Source organism: Tyto alba, unplaced genomic scaffold (genome assembly GCF_018691265.1).
Source record: "Tyto alba isolate M040663 unplaced genomic scaffold, T.alba_DEE_v4.0 Super-Scaffold_42, whole genome shotgun sequence".
In the NCBI taxonomy this organism is placed as follows: Eukaryota; Metazoa; Chordata; class Aves; order Strigiformes; family Tytonidae; genus Tyto; species Tyto alba.
In genome coordinates this window covers 5,755,061-5,772,800 of record NW_024881318.1, presented here as the reverse complement: position 1 = coordinate 5,772,800, position 17,740 = coordinate 5,755,061, and the positions used below count along the sequence as shown (strand labels likewise).

General features: G+C 42.8%; 1 protein-coding gene across 1 annotated transcript in view; it reads right to left on the bottom strand.

Annotated features, from left to right (window-relative positions):
- Positions 1-17,740, bottom strand: part of MYO5B (myosin VB) — a 148,249-nt gene that overhangs the window by 47,506 nt on the left and 83,003 nt on the right. Inside the window, exons 15-19 of the mRNA XM_042804532.1 lie at positions 16,053-16,202; positions 15,276-15,373; positions 11,083-11,169; positions 2,579-2,690; positions 1,155-1,366 (exon numbers count right to left, since the gene is read on the bottom strand). Of these exons, the coding sequence (XP_042660466.1) occupies positions 1,155-1,366; positions 2,579-2,690; positions 11,083-11,169; positions 15,276-15,373; positions 16,053-16,202 (659 nt within the window). The remainder of the gene's footprint in view (positions 1-1,154; positions 1,367-2,578; positions 2,691-11,082; positions 11,170-15,275; positions 15,374-16,052; positions 16,203-17,740) is intronic.

The window sequence follows — 17,740 nt, the reverse complement described above, 5'->3', positions numbered from 1 at the left end:
GACATTCATCCAGCAATCAGGAGTGAAGAAATGACCGTGCAGGAGCCTTGCAGCAAACAAGCAGCATCTCATGTTTCCAAGCGCAAGCAGAGTTAACTGGGCTACAGATTAGGGAGCAGCACTTCTTGTGGGCAGACACTAACTCAGGGCCAGGGAGAACATTGCTGCTCAAAACCAAACAACACAGGTAGCACACCACAGCTTATGTAAGCAGAAAGCAAGAAGGGGAACAAAGCTGAAAGGACCCAAATCTACTCGTTGTTCCTCCCTGCGAAGCGCCTGAAAGCCAGGTTGGCTGGATGCAGGAGAATGGGGGTGTTTGACATGAGTGAGGGGCACAAGATGCAGGGTGACCTGTGTGCTGGGGTGCTGTAACACCGCTTTACTGCTACTTCACACTCATCCCCCACCTGCTACCAGCAGCCTGCTCTCCAGTGCAGCATTATCTACCAAAACTCCAGCAAGCCACTGACACAAGGACACTTGAGGTTCCTGCACACAGAGAGTTAAACATTGGGTTCTATTGCTCTGTACTGTCAATAGCTCCAGTGCCAGTGACTTAGAGTGATTTTTTCCATTACAAAGGACACAGCAAATCAATTCTGAGAACTCCCTTTGGATACCAAGGAGGCACAAACCTGGTCCTTGCAAAGGGGAGAGCACACCAACCAGTAAAGTGCTCACTGGCTGATCTAAATGTCCTTTGCCAGAGGTAGTCCCAGAAAAATACTAGTTCTGTGAAACACTTTCACCTAAATATCTCTGAGTACTTTAGTCATCCGATTACAGCCTAGCTGCCTATGATACAGCCCTGGCTCAGTACATAGAAATTAAACCAATGCAGATATGAAATCAAATTGAGACAAAGAATTTTGTTTCTTGCCCCCAGATAAAGCTGGAGAGTGGGGCCAGGAATGAGTCCTGACTTTGGCACAGAAACTTTCACTATAGTGGTACCTCTGTGCACAATATGGGTCTTGCCTTTCAGCCCTGTGACAACACCACCCCATGTAGAGCATTTTCAATGTTTCTCATACAAAATCCCCAAGTTTAAGGCCTAGAAGATGGAACAGACTGAGAATACAAGTGCCCAGAAGTCTTCTTCCACTTGACCTCCCAGCTAGTCCCCCATCGGAGGGCTTCCTAGGACCCACCTTCGTACCAGGTACCCACGCATGTGGCACTGGATGGCGATTACAGATTTTCTCAGCCTTTTGTACTTGACCCTTTGTAGCCAGCCCCGCACTGTCTTCTGAATCATGATTGTGCAAGCTCTAAACTTATCTGCTCGCAGTTTCTCCAGATATGCCACCTGGCCTGCACGGAAAAAGATCTTGGTCTCTCCAAACTGGAACTTGTCTGGATCCTTTTCAAAAACATAAAGAAAAGTAAATTAAATGAAGGCAAACCTTTTAATTATTTTTTTTTTCAGTCTATGTTGCACAGTACATGCAAATTAAAAAAAAAAAAACTACTTTGAATCAAATTTATCAGCTCAGCTCACATCTCTTCTTAATTGAGTGACAAAGATATTATTAGATTCCAAAGTACTTGAGCTTCTGTATACCCACTGAGGAATGCAGCACTAGGATTCGGTCTTAAGTTCTATATATTCACACAAATTTTTAATGTTTTTTGGGGCTTGCAATGGGATTTTGGGGGGGGTGTTGTTTTTGTTTTGTTTCATTTGTTTTCTTTCAAACAGAGCAATGCAATGCCAGAGGACTTAAAGAAAAGATTTCTTTCTCAAAAAGATTAAGGCTTATATTTGCAAAGTCATACATGCATTGCAAATGGCCCTGTAGCTAACAAAATACTCAGTACCTGAAAAGAATGGCTTTTACAGCGAAGAACTCAACTGAGTATATTCCTCAAAATCCTGTGAGGTAAACAAATAAAAAATTAAAACCTGGGTAAGGTGCCATGCACATTCTGGACTGCTCAACAGCAAGACAACAGGAAGAAACCTTTGCATGCACATTTGCAATTTAAAAATAATGCACACATGTGAGTAGTAACATTTTGGTGAGGAGAGATGGCAAAGACTTCTTATTTGCTTAAGGAAAAAGGTCCCAATATATGGGATGCTTGTTCTACTTATTAATAGCTCTTAAAAGTCTCCCACACACCAAAATAGGGCATTTATTTCATTTTTCTCTTACTCATTTGTGCAAAGAGGCATTTGATGATTGATTAAGGTTGATGATGTTGTCCAAAGCTGGAGCTCTAAAATATGCTCCAGCTATGGCTAGCCAAAACCAGGAGGTATTGTGGGGATGAATTTTCTCAAACATGGCCAATTCTTCATTTACAGACAGTGATAGCGAGCTCTGGACTTCACCAGCACAGAAATGGTATGTTCAGCTTGACTGCAATCAAGAGATGCCATGTCACACTTGCTCATCCTACCTCCTTGCAAGACTATCTCATTTTGGAAAAAGCTCCAGGATGCCTAGGCTCAAACAGCACCTGCAAGAACAGCAGGTCAAGCAGGAGCAAGAAAATCAATTCAGATCATATAAAAGCCATGAGCTTCCATGCTGCAAAAATTAATGCATAAGATCTGATCCCAGCTCACCTTAATGAGGTCTTCCAAAAAGGTCTGACAGATATGCTTCTTGTCTCCCATAGAGAGGTCCCTCTTGTTCATAAGAGCTCTATATCTATTGAAAAAGTTGTGGTAGGACCATCTAAAACCAAACATACACAGGATTAGTCTTCATGCTAGGCATTATTTCCTTAAAATAAAGCATTTTGAGTCACAGGCAAGTCAAAATATGAACCTCGTATACCAAGAGATCTCTCACCACTACCCTCAGCATGGATCAAAGCCACCCAAAAGAACTTAGGTCACCCCAGTCCCAACCCCCAGTCTCAGCCTCTTCTGCTACTGAACTACCTTATCAGTACATTTCTAGCCTGGAACAGAAAGGACGTGGGCCATCTTGTTTTCACTCCTCCTGATGTGCTTCCCAAGCTGCTGCATTTTACCAGTCAAATGCAACAACACTGTTCCCTTGGGAAAGGATATGCAAATTTTTAAGAGATCATGGATCTCCTGATTTGGCCAAAAAAAAATTGTAAAAAGCAACCTTGATAAGATGATAGAGAATGAATCAAATATAAAGTCTTCCTTATTTTGCTTTTTCAAACTCTGTTGAGTGTCAGTTTGAATCAATTAATTCATTAATCACTCCATGCTGAGATCTGCAGCCGAGACGCTTAAAGCAAACAGAAAATCTGTGGATTCTGTAAAGACAACGCAGCTACTTGGAAGATGCCTCACCATCACCTGCAGTGAAGTTTCCAAACATGCAACACTAATTGAAGGAATCAGAGCACTGTATCTTACTGCTAGGAAATATCATCTCCTGCCACAGCTGCTAGATGTAGAGCCTGCAGACTGGATCCTGAAACTGGTTCAGCATCTGCCAAGTTTCAGCCTCCTCCAAATTAACACAGTGAGTTATGGACCCATTAAAACCTGAGTTTTCAATTAAAATACCAGGCATTTCCAGCAATGTCAAGTACAGCCATCATTATTTCAAAAAATTATGCAAAACAAACGTCAAGGGGAGATGGGAGAGAATTGCAGAGATTTTGATTTCTGCCCTCACTCAACAAAACCTTCTGTGAGCCTGATCCCCAACCACATTGGTGTTCTGGCAGGCAAGATGAGAATAGACCATATGCAAAGCAGGCATGCAGAAACATCCCCTTCTCCGCCCAGCTGCCCCATGCATGCCTTTATTTTTCTGTTATTACACCCAATTCTTCCTATTTTTCTGCTTCAAGAGGGGGGGGGGGAAGAATGGCAAAATAAATTGCAAAGGTCCAGAGCGATGGTTGTGATAGGTCCTTACACCTGACCAGTTTGCAGTAGTGGGGCTGGGTGAGACTTCACACCACCTGAACACCTCCCATGGTCAAGACTGCTGTTTCTATAAAATAATTCATCTCTAATGAAACTTCCTGAAAGCTGGAAGTGGGGATATTTGGTAAGATAGGCATACCAGAAATATAGTACCTATTTTAAAATACCTGACCAAGAGTTTCACATCAATCCAGAAAATGCAACAGCAGAGGAAAGCCAGTTTGATTAAAAGCAATACTCTAATTAAAGAGCACAGTAGAAGAAATGAAAATGTTTATGACAATAACAAAAGAAGGAGAAAAAAAAAAAAAAACAAAAAAAACCAAACCAAACCACAAAGGACTGCTAAGGATTGGGAAGTGGTATGCAATTCCTGCATGGACACCCAGGACACCTTCTGCAAAGAATATGGGAATGGAAAAAATTAGAGAGAGTCCTTAGTGTTGCACATGAACCAAAAGGGAAAATAAAAGCAAGAAGGAAATTGTGATGAGAGGATTTCCCATGCTCAGATTGCTTTGAGTAGCTCTGGTGTAGCCAGATTTAGTGGTGATTTTTTCCCTCTCTACATGGGCTAGCCCTGAGGCTGGGCAGTAAAGGCTACCCACACTCAAATGACCAGAAGTATTGGATTATCACAAAAAAAAAAAAAAGGGGTATCTTCTATGGGGAGCTCTCTCTGGTGTGAGGTGCTGCAAAACTGAATGCAAAGATATGCAAGACTACAGGTTTGTGTCACGTAGGTCTTTAAGCACAAACTTGTTTTCTCTTTGCTTTCTAAATGCCTTTGTTTTATAATTACATTCCCCATTTTGCACCCACAGCTTAATCCTTCTGCTTTGTGAAAATAAAACCCATCCTTGTTTTAAGCACACTCGAGGCTTTATGCAGCTCCAAATCAAACCCGATCGGAGAAGCAGTGTACGCAGCCAGGTGCGCGATGCTGGACACCTCCTGCCTGGCTCGGGTATTACTCAAGCCTGGGAGAAAAGATGAGGAGGGAGTATTCCTATTAACCTGCCAGAGTCAGTTTAGGGGCTGATATTATTAACTGCTGCTATTTGAAGGAAGAAGTCATCCTGCAAGTGCCATCCAGGCTCCTCCAGCAAAGAGTAGATGGTGAAAAGGCAACACGTGTAACAGGGCATGGGTGGGCAGAAAGCAGCAAAATCCATCATCTTCTTGCACCAAGACAGAGACACGGATCCTGCAGCTGCTTTCAAGCAGGAGTCAGATACATACAGAAATTCCTTAAAAATAGATCACAAGTCACTACATAGAGGGTCTCTCTTCAGAGTCTGTAATTCTCATTTTGCAAGGTGGCAAAAACTGATTTTCCACTTGCTTCTATTTGAGTCCATCTTTAATATAAAAAACATAACTCGCTTTTAAGGACTAAGTCTCACATGAGACACTGGAAGTGTCAGGGAATAATGCTCATTGATTGCTGTCGGGGGGTTTTGCTGGGCTGGTGGCATCTGTAGTCCTCTATTCACATCTCCCAGAGGTTCACAGCCAAATGCTGCACCTCCACAGCACAACTTTGCTTCACCCTTGCTGTAGTGAGGCCACTCTCACTGTCCTCGCTGATTTAGCAGGAGATTGCAGTCCTGAGATTACACTGCTTGTATTATTGTCCACAGAACATCAAAACAAAAGCCCTGACACGCCGGGGCTCAGCTGGTCCATCACAAGTTTCACCGGAATATCTGCAGTCCCAGTTCACAAGCAAAAGAAAGCTGCAGGGGTTCAGAGGTGCTGTTACAGGATCCCTCTCAGAGAAAGGAACAATTAAAGCCTTCGGGTTTAATGTAACATGCCTCGTTAAACCAGGGTTACAGTTTAGAGCAGTATAAAATTACAACTATGTGCTCCGAGAGAAACAAACATGATCCCCCAACCCTACAAGCGAGATCTCCCTGGTGCAGAAATACTAAAGCTCAATAATCTGGCACACAAACACTTTTTTCTACTTTTCTGCATACATATATCTTTTTTCTTAGGTTCAGCAGCTGCATCTACAGCATAGAAAAATGAGAGAATTTATTTCTCTCTTGCTATACCACAGAGCGATTCCCAGCACAAGACAAAAGATGTGCCATGTTACCCCACTGCTTGGCAAATCAGGACAGATTATGGGAAGGTTATACCTCAGCTCAACTCGTTGACGGGTATTAAATTAAACGCAGATCTTGTGTTTTCAGGATGCTGACACAGAACACACAGCATGGGCATGTCTCATTGCTAGGAGCTGGAAACTACCAAGGGCCACTAAGTAAATACAATTTGTTATAATTATTAAATTATAAAATGCAGACAGGTGCTGTAAGCGAAAAACTGTAATCAGGAAGATTTTGGTATCTGCACAACTGAGAAAGAGGAAGAAGGATGTAAAAAGGACTGGACAGATAGTGATCAAACTTTCCCAAGAGGGGAAAAAAAAAAAAAATCTCAGGGCTGAGGTCAAGAACAACCAATCTTAAAGATCAAAATCTTACTCTGACAATCAGCACAGGCCACTAAAGGGAAGAGGCAATAAAAGGAATGGAAGGGCACAGGGAAATAACTTATGCCTGTCAAAAAAACAACTCCTTGGGTTTGAGCAGCAAGGAGGATGCTCGAGAGCTTGGCCAGGGGATGAAGACTTGTTCAACCCATCAATTTCTGTGTCATCTGCAGGAATTAGACAGAGGGAATGCACTATAACACATGCCAAAAATTAGGTCTTGTATCTGTGGTTTACAGAACAAGATTTGCATGCTTTACACAAAGCTACAACTGGGTGCAAAGCAAAGGGGCTGCTCCTGCCCAAAATCACAAGGATGCAAACCAAAAAGGAGCTCTTGTGCTGCAGAGCGAGCTGGATTTATTACAGCCTTGCAATTAAAGGGAGGACTTGGGTTAGAAACCAGGGATGAAATTCTGACTTCTGAGGAAGCCTCTGAAAAGCATCTCTCCAAGCAGTAAGCCACTGTCCAAAATATCTCCAAACTATTGTTTCAGGGTGATTACAGCAATGTTATCTCAGCGGCTCTGAATGAAGAGCTGAAAGGAGTATAAATAAAGGGTAAAAAGATTAATTTCCCACCATCACCCAAGACCATGGCAGTGACCATGTGCTGAGTGAACCTGGCTTCGCGTCAGAAATCCTGCCAGTGCCACGTGGTGCTGTCCCCTGAAGGGATCGACATGTTAAGCAGTAAGGAGCAAAACTATATTGACCTTTCTATAGGAGCCAAAGTCTGTTTTGGGGGCATGCAGGCTGAACATCTGAGCCAAGATTTGACATGAAATTATTTTAGAAACTGTGGTCCAGGGAGAAAATTTGTCTTGCCTTGTTTACTGCAGCAGAACAGATTTGCCTTTTAGTTAGCTCTAAAACATACAGACTGGCATGGCTTGAAATTATCTGGAATATATTCAAAGAGCTGAATGAGCAAAAATACCCCTCTATTTACATATGACACCTTTGTTGGGAGTGGGCAAACAGAACTATTGGTAGCCAAAGTTGTTTATATGTTTTGTTTCCCTGAAATGACTGCAAGACAGCTAAAGGCACATTATCCAAAAAAAAAAGAAAAAAAAATGTACATCATCCAAGGATGCCCACTATACATTTCAGTTATGGATTTTTAATGTTTATAGAGTTTAGCATCTGTGATTTCATACTGAACTGATATGAAGATACTGCATCTGTCAGCTCCAGCAACCAGAGGAAGCAGTCAAATGCCAAGAATACTTAAACAATAAGTTTTACACATAACTACAATAACAGTATTTCGGAGAGACTGCAATGATAACATTATTCAGAGTGATGGCATGCTGGGTGACCGCTGCCATTCTACCACTGACTGGAAACTAAAACCAGCATGAATTAAAATGGAGAGTTTTGATAAAATGCGAGTTAAAAACTTGTTTTAAAGAATATTGTGTTATTAATGGAGATCTGTACTAATTAATTCTCTATAGACTAATCTTTATGTAGCCAGTTTCTATAATGAAGATGGATTTATAGTACAGAGACATCTTCCATGCTTTACCCATGGAAGTTGATGATAGATTTACTATCTACACATGTAAGACAGTCCATTCATCACAGTCATTTGTGCACATACTACCAAATACATTTCTTAACTGCTGCGTAACATTTCAAACCAAATGATACATTTTCATTTTACTTGAGATAGCAGCAGAGTGCAGTGTACCATGGAAATAATGAAATAAAGCCAGAAGTACCCAACGTATGTTTTCCTCCTTTCAGTGGGAATATATCATGACTTACATGGGTTGAAGAACAACAAAAAGTATATTAAAACTTTTTTTTTTTTCCTTATAGGAATCAGGTAAAAAAATTATTGAAGCCTCAAAACATTCAGTTCTTCAACCCATAAAGTAACCGTGATGGAGAAGTGTGAAAAAACAGCAGAAGGTGGCTTTATCCAGAGATCTGACCCAAAGCCACATTACTCTCGTAAGTTACTCTTGTGACAGTATGCTGGAAAATATTCAGATGTAAATACTACAGGATGAAAATAAACATTTTCTCCTGTTTCTGTAAAAAAACTTCTCTTGAGATACAACATTTTGAATGTTCCTTGTTGCTTACTTCCAAATGAAGCAAAACTCACAAAGATCAAGTTTTCCATTCTTAAGCAGTTTAAATTTATAGCCTTCAAACAGGGTTTAAATTTAAAGTAATGACCCTCCTTTTTGGTTTTATCCTTTACCAACTGTTATCATCAGACTTGTCACAAAATACAAGGAAAAACAGAGGAATAATCAGTGCTTACTGTGATGACAACCAAGACAGATTGCATGGATGTAAAAATGCAGGAAGAACTAAAACATCTATTGTATTTCCCACAAAATAAGAACCTGGGGTAGCAGCTTTTGCCAAGCTGGTTTATAAAGCTAATTCAAATATATTGACTATTCACAATCTTTCAGCAATGTTGTCCAACTCCTGTGTTTGGCTTTTCAAGACTGTTATTTTCTGACCAAGGAGGTTAAAGAACTACAAGAACCCAAACTGAATATTTTATTTAGCATAGAGCTGTTCCTGTATGCAATTATCTTCTAGAAACATTAAAATAAAATAAAAAAAAGATCTGTCCTTGAAGCATCCCAAACACTGAACAGAAGGTCACTCTGAAAGGCTGAAATAGCTATTTGCACCCCCTTTTTTTTTTTTTTTTTTTTTCCCCTGAAGGAAGAATAAAAGCTGACAAGTTTCAGTGATGGAAGAGTTCTGTATTCTTAGCGTCCTGGGAAAAATACCTCATAACCAAAAGCACACAAGCAGAGCCAAAAATCACCGCTTTTGAGTTTTACAGGACGGAGATGTCTTCCCACTAGTCAATTATTTGCCATAAATAGACCCTGGCTGGTCTCCAGGTGCTGGAATAGTTTCTCCTCTCTATTCCCCCTCCCCAGTTACTAATTAAAAGTCAATTTCAGTGCTCTGGGGTCTAAACTGCAGAGTTAAGTGAGCAGAGATGAAAAGATGCTATAAGCGTGCAGGAAAATTATGAATGGAGAGAAGCAGGGTATCCCTGCAGCTATGCTAAGACCAGTAGCAAACCCATGGCCAACTCTCAAGTCAGAGTTCCCCAAACCTCCCCTGGGACGACCACTTGATTAAGGAACATAAAACTGCTTTTCTCTGGCCTTTTCCAAATGGAACCACAGCTGTTTCACTGCTTCAGGGATTTCACTTCAGATGGATTTGACCCTGCAGCTGCTTTAAATAAGATAAAAAAAGACCCAACGCATGGACTGGTGTTTAATTTCCCTCCATACCTTAGAGATCATGTAATTTAGGAGCAACTTTTTATTAGTTACTTCCACAAATGCCTTGAAGACTTCAGGAGAAGGGTGCCAAAGGTGGTGCTGGGTCTTCTAAACAGGGCCAGACCCCGCACAGGACCACCCAAATCTCCATTCACCTCTCTGCCACCTTCTCATGCTGGCAGAGATACATTTTTTACTATTTTTTTTTTTTTTTTCCTTCTTGTGGAGTTGTGCTCATCTAGCCAGGGAGATCCCCATCACCAGCTTTTGCCAGTCCACAGAGGTCACTGGCCAACAGAGGTTTTACAGGGGCTAGGTGCAGCAGAGTCACCTCGTGCCAATGCCCAGAAGCTGCCATCAATTGCCAGAGGCTCTTTGCAGGCAACAAGAGTAACTGGGTAAGGCAGCACACTCCTCCCCAAAAAACAGGGCAGGGAGTTTCTCATGGCACTCAGCTTAGCCAACTCTTTACTGAGCGTATTTATAACTCCTTTGGCCCATATAAAAAGGCTGATGGCTCTGCTGACATGAACACAAAGCTGCTTGGCACTACAATGCAATTGATGCATTTTTAGAATTATTTGCCCTTGCCATCTTCAGGGTTTATTTATAGTTTATGTTTTATAATTTATTAGGCCCTAAAAACCTCTTCTGATTTTAGTGTCACAATCAGGAAGAGTTGTACCTCCCGTAGCCTTTCCTTTTTAAGATGCAAATGTTTGAATCCTGGTATGCTTTGGATGTGCTGTACAAAAGTCTGCAATAATAATTTACAACCATTATTTTATTTCTCCACATGTATAATAAAAATATTTTTGGCTGAAATTACTATTGCTCTAGGTGTCTGAACCCAGGGAAAAAAAAAAAAAAAAAGGAAAGGAAACTGTAAAGCAAATTGTACAATGCAAGGAACTTTTGTATGGGGAGCTTCAGGCAAGCAGGGAACAAGTCCTCTTAGGCAACACTTGCTTCCAGGCAAGATGGGTACAAAGGATATATAGAGCCATTATTTTGCTACTTGCTGTCCATCTTTGTATGGGATCAAAGCTGGATCCCTTTATCTGCCAAACACCAGCATTTTCACAGATTTCATCACATCAAATTACTTCTTGGGACCAAACTGCAAACACCAGCTGAAACGCTGGACACAACACAACCCTCTGGCAGCCTCACTTTGCAGCTCACCACTTGACAACAAATCTCTTAGATTTGAGGAACCCAGGACCTAATGGGGGTTTTGCAAAATTAAAAAGAATATAAAAAGGGGATAATCTATCCTGGATATAAACCAGTGTAAATAAACCCTGTTTGTCCTGAAAGCAGTAGTGTTTTCTTCTCCCTCCCTCGTCCCAGGTAAGGAACTTGCTGAATAAAGCACACCAGCAGCACAACACCACGCCGAATCCCCAGCTTGGTACCTGGATGGGAAGCCAGTAGCATTGATGCGGATGGTCTCCAGCACTCCACAAGCTCTCAGCTGCTGTACCACTCTCTTCGAATCAAATCTGCAATTATATTTAGAATGGAGATTAACATAGTGAGAAGGAGCCCACAGCATCAACCCACCTGACAGTGACTCTTTTAGGGACAGGAATTAGCTTCCAGTTTGTGGAAAAAAGCTCTGCTCTCATCAGTAGTATAGGGGATGAAGAAAACCATACATTCATGGATAGCTTTTTTCTATAGTCATTCCCTCGCAAACCTCAGTATAACCACAAATCCCATGCATTGCTTCAGGAGCAGGCTGCACAGATATCACATTTTCTCTCTGTGTCACAAGATGATGTGCTTTTAAAGTGCAGTGGACATTGCCACTGCCCTACAATCAATGCCAAGTGGTACTCTTGGGACAAGATGACAATCTGTTGCAATGAGTCTCTACAGACATAATCTACCCAGCTATGCGAAGTAACACAATTACCATAAAAAAAGGAAGAGGCTATCCCACCACAAGCTGCCTGATGAAGCGGACAGTATTACTTTTGCAGCTGTAAGGGCAACTTTTGCAATCCTAAGGGCAACAACATATTTTCAGAAAGAAATCAAATTCAACAGCAAAACAAATCTGATATATTAAATTTCATAACAAAACCAAATAATTAACAGGTCCCACAAGTTTGCGGACCATTAAGTTTACCAAGAACAGTGGTGCTAAGACTAAGGGCTTTGGTAGGCATCATGTGGAAAATTCAAGGTATTTCTGCTCTCAGCTGTCTGCACTCCTCTTTTTAGCCATCATTACCCCTTACCACTGGCATCTCATTTTCGTCAGCCATTTGTGTTAAAAGACTTTGTGCCATCTTCCAGGTGAGTATTGGGGCTGTGCTCTCTCTGGTTCCTGGCACGAACCCACTTCCAGATCAGTCTATCTTCACAGAGAGTGAGCCCAGGTACCAGCGTTCCCCATTGCTTCTCCCTCCTTTCACCTCAACACTGAATACAGAAAGAGGTCTCAGATCTCCAGCTCCAGATATTGGACCGTGGAAGATGTTGTTGGATCAAGCTTGGACACAAAAATGCAGGTGTCCATAAACGTAGATGCCCATGGCTGTTTGTGTTAGGGTTCCAGAACACAAGCTTCTCAGGTACCTGCTTGTCCCCTGCAGAGCCCAAAGAATTTACACCTGCAGGTCAAGTCTGCATGAACAATTCTGCTTGGCCTCTGTGCAAAAGCGGTGTAAAAAATAGTCCCCTGCTACTTCGGGTGGTTTTCAATTCACTGGTCCTGTCAAATCTATATCAGGTTATTCACTACAATACTGCGAACACGATGCAGGGTGGAAAATCAGTCTTGGCTGCCACTCGCTTTGAGAGGAATCCACAAGCATGCAATTTCCGTAACAATAAACAGGACTGGCAGATGGATGGGGAAGCTTCAGTTCTGGAAGATCCCAGGGCAATTTATGTTCTACACACGTGGAACTTTCTGCAACTCAGCCAAGCCCTGCTCAGTGGGGGTGAAATGCAGTAACCTGAGCGGCTGCAGGGATTTATCAGCATGGAAAGCCAGGAGCCTCTCTAGCAACAACTCCAGCTATGGGCTGAGGCTGAAATAAAGAGCTTAAAAGTGGGACAATACCCATTATTATGAACTCCTTTTTGCTGCTGTGGAAGGTAGAAGCACCTGGCAGGTTGCTTTTGCCCTGGAAATCCAAGTAAGAGACCACAAATCCTGCCTGAAACAGAATTTGGAAGGAAAATTGTCCAAAGTGAAAGCTGAGGTCAGGCATTCCCCTCACACCTCTCTCTCTGAAGTCTTCTCCAAGGGGGAACAACCTCAGCCACAGCTTCCAGTCAGATGCAGCAAATATCACTGCCAATGCTTCCTCCAGGCTGGAAGTCTGACAGCCCTCACCTCCCTAAGAAAAAAACCCCTTACATTTGCACCAAGATATAAAGTAGGAATGAGAGTAATGCAGCTTACAAGAGATCAGAGGAGGCCTCTAACCCAGCTCCTATGTTCAAAAGCTGGGGCAGCTATGGGGGCAGACCCACAGCTCAGGCCTTTATCCAGTCAAGGGCTGAAAACCTCCCAAGATGGAGGTTGCACAACTTCTCTGGACCCCCAGTTCCACTGATAGACTGCCACCATGGAATTAAAAAAAAAAAAAAAAAATATGCTTCCTTAATCTCCAGTCTGAACCTCTCATGTCAATTTGCAGCCATTGACTTCTGTTCTTCCACCACACACTGCTGTGAAGAGCATGGCTTCATCCTCTTGGTAGCTCCTGTAAGTACTGGAAGGCTGCTATTAGGCTCCTTCTCCAGGCTAAACATCTAATTTCAGCAAAAATGTAATGTACGTGTGAGCTGAAAAATGTTACATTTTAGAAAAAGGTCTGCCTTTTTTCACTGAACAACAAACATAATACTGAGTGTTCTGCATGCTGCAAGATACCACTTTAACGCCAACCCACAGCAATGCCACTGATGTTTCACTTCACTAATGCCTCCTGGCACTGTGTGTTTTTCAGCACAAGTGCCTCTGAAATGCAGTCTCCTTTACAGCCATCCCCATATCCTCCAGACCTGAGTTTTACATAGAAACAAACAGATTTTCTTCAAGCCACGCTAAAGATACAAATTCCTCAAGCTGGTGGCAGCAAGATTAACATTGATGGAGATTTTCAGATCACAATTTCAGTTAAGCAATCCACGATGGCTGAGGAAGGAGATAATCTCTTGCAGCAGAAGAACCCCCGGTACAAGACACCTCAAACAGTGCTTTCTGGCTTGCAGATGAGGATGCAACACCATCATCCCAACCCAAAGCACCCTCCTGTCGTTTCCAGCCCACGGTGACTCCTGCAATACTGTTGGCTGCAGACAGACACTTGCATGTAGAACCGTTCTTGTGTCTATTTTGGTTTGCGCTTTGTTTCCAAAATCCTGAGCTTTGACAGCTTTGACATCCGCCAGATGGGGAGCACCACATCAGACCAAGTCATCACTCACACAATGCAAGTAGACACAAGCAGAATTATTCTCCTGATATTTGCTACCCATAACATCCTACAAGTACAACTGAGTTCATTTAGATAATTACTGCACCTAGACAACCAGGAGCTTGCACCTTTATAAAATTATACTAACTGTATCCTAAGCACCACATGAAAAACTGAATTGAAGAGTTAAAGGCAAAGAAGTGAAGAAGGGTGGGCAGAAATTAGAACTGAGTAGGGACACGGAATCTTGGAAACATCCTTTGGAAGGGTGAAGCCATTTCACCATGCAGAGCATCTACCATGCTTCCACTACTGAAAGTTAGAAAATACTTTCGTGTTTTACATAAAGAAAGCGATCAAACAAAAAGTGTAATTCTGAATTCCATTTAAGTGGACAACCTGTACAGTGTGTAACAAGAAACTGAGGCCCTAAGCATCTCTAGTACCTACATAATGGTACATGAAATAGATACAATAGACCGCAGAAACTGCTGTCTCAGCACAGACAGTCAACACAACCTTCTCCGGAGCGGTCAACTAATCATCTAATGAATCAGTTAAATATAAGCCAGTCCCTGAATGTCTTCTAACCATTAATACATTTTGCTTTGCTGTTTGCAGGGGGAGAATAGTCAAGCCAGGGAAGCTGGAGAATATCACAGCCAAGGGTGAGCCTGTTTACAGATGCTTTGTCCTTTGAAGGAGATTGTTGGAGCCATCTTGAAACAAGTCATGTCTTTACTTTTTCCACATTTATTTTGGAATCACCAGGACATTTCTGTTCATTTTACAAGCCATTTTGCAAGCAGACTACTTATCTCCATTTTTTCATTTCTTTCTCTGCTACTTTTCACCCTTTAGTACTGTAACTATTTAAATCAAAGCAATTTTAAGATGAAATTGTATGAAGACCCTATTATTGCAAAGCAAGGAAGCTCAATATTAGCAGAGTATATCTATGAATTACTAGGACCTGCATTAGTCATTTCACAGGCACAAAACCCACAACAATAAAACCTGAGAAGTGACTCCTGCGAACTACAAGGACATCCCAGTTATGGGAACAGCATCGCAAGAGGGGCAATCTCTTTAGCAAGAAGAAAAGCACAAAGCACACCTTGTTGCTATAATGCTGAAAACATGTGCTCATCTGAAAGCCCACTTACTTAAAGGGGAGCTTCTCGTTGTTCGGCTTGATGCAGCGCACGTAGTGCGGGGTGGTGGTGTTCAGAGTCTCCATGAGCAATTTCAGTGAATTGCGGAACTGAAAGACAAAACGACTCATTTTGAGGAGGGCTGAAGGTGCCGTACCATGCAACACAAGTTGGCAGGCGCTGCAAGGCACCCGCGGTACCAGTCTCTGGATGTGACCCAGCATGAACCTTCCTATCAGCCCAGCACATGCAGGAGCAATTCAGAGAAGACACTGGCGGGTTGAGGGCCTCCAGGTCAATGAGGTACAAGAGCAACAGGCATTTGCTCAGGACTTTACCCAGCTGGGTCTTGAAAAAATCTCTCAGGGTGGAGACAGCATATTTCTGGGCCTCTGTTGCATTGCTTGACTGTCCATACAGGGGAAAAAAATGCTCTCTTTCTCAAGTTGTTCCAATTTATGAACCACCATATTACATTGGGATGCAGCCTAGTGAATCCCAAAGTGGCCATCCCCTTCCCTTAGACCATCTTTCAACTGCTTCCAGTCAGGCCTACACAAACCTGCTCTTCCAGAGACGCTGCTAGAAGGTGTCCAAAATGCAACAGGAAAACTGTTCCCGTTCTACAACACAGCTCATGCAAAAGTCTCCTCACTTTCCCTCCCCACAACCACTTTTTATTTCTCTCTGCTTCAAACTGAAGAAATGAGATCTTAACTGTAAAAATGTACCTGGGTTCACCTGCCCCATTCCCCTGATATCAACCGACTCGCTCATATCATACATTACCTGGTAACCCACTGTCTTCTTGTTCTTATTACTGTCAGCTTTGGCTACTAATCTGTCAAAACTTCTTCTGCCTTTGAGTGCTTTCTTTCTTGCAGAAGTGGTGGGTGCAGCATCATTCTCATCTTGGAATAAGTCCGATATCATTTCATACTAAAATGAAAGACAATGCCTGAGAACCTCTGGCCTTGCTCTTTGCTGAAGGAACCCACCCAAGTCACACTGCTCCTGTCATTTTTTACCCATCTTAAACCAGGAAGGGGAAAAAGCTAATTAAAGTGAAAGCAAGAAACACTGCCTACATAAACCACATCAGCAGGACCATTGGTCATTCTGGTTTGTAGTTCATCAAACCTTGAAATATGCACATTAAATCAAGTGAGCATATTAAAAAAAAAAAAAAAAAAAAAAAAAAAAAAGAATGTTGTCGGCTAGCTGCAAGGCTGGATTGCTGAAGTGTTGTCCAAGGCACAAAAGCTCCTAAGCATGAAGTGACTCTTGCTCCCAGGCTTCGTTTCAAGGTATTCATCCAGTCCTGATCGCAGCAATGATGCTGTGCGTGTCCCAGGAATGGGGTGGCCACATGAGGAGAGGCAGCAGCCCGCTCCCACCACAGTCCCAGAGGCACCCTTGCTTTTCTGAACAACTAAGAGACACCAGTACCTCCTCACTAATTACCTGCATTTCAGCATGAATGAGCAAGGTGACAGCAGGACCATCATTCTGCAGCCCTGAAAGCACCACATTTAGCTCCTCAGACCCCTGAAGTCTGGGGTTTCTGGCAAGCCAGCAGCAACGCTTCTGCTTCATAAATGGGAGAAGAGGTGAGCTAGCAAATGCAGTTAATGTTTTTTGTTTTAAGGGGAGGAATCTCCAAATTTGCATTAGGCTGAAGAACTTGAATACTAAGTCACAATAAATCTGGTCTGTTTTGCAGGGCTGTTAAATTTCCACACCTCAACCCCAGCTGTGCACCTACACAGGCTCCCACTAGAGCTGCACTTACAAATAATAAACTCTTAAATGTCAGAAAACCCGCAGTCACCGGGTGGCATTTCACTTGTCCACAGCTGAGCTGGGCTCCAGCCCAGTGACACTGCCCAAGCTCCTGTGTTGCCACCCCAGCAGTGCACACACCACCAGTAACACCCGCGCTGGAGCATCCCTGGGAGAGGGCACCAGCAATCACACTTCCCTCATCCGTGGCACGCCGTGCCTGACACGTCCACATAAAAACTCTCCATCCCAGGCTCCTCCGAAAGCCAAACTTTGTTGTACTTCCATTAAAATCCCAAGAAGAGTGAAGGGGTTTATGGCTTTACAGACATGAATGGGCAGCCCTGTGCCGTAAAGGGCTGCAGGGCTCTCTGACACATCCCTGGACTAAGACAGGAATGTTTCCAGCCCCTGTCCTGCAGGCTGTTCGCACAGCTTGCTAGCACAGCAGCCTAAACACCACTATGGGAAGGAAACTGTTCACATTACATTAGTAAATTGCTTGCAGGCTCCAGGACAGCTCCTGCTAAGGATGTGCATTAAACTCACAGCTTTTATCTCTGCAGCTTGCTCAGCTCCTACCAGAAAAAAAGGCTCGCACCTTCTTCGCCTAACCCTCTATCCTGCCCCCCCCCCCCAAAAAAAAAAAGAGGCCCTGACAGCTGCTGTGCTTCAGTGACATGTCACTGCCTTTG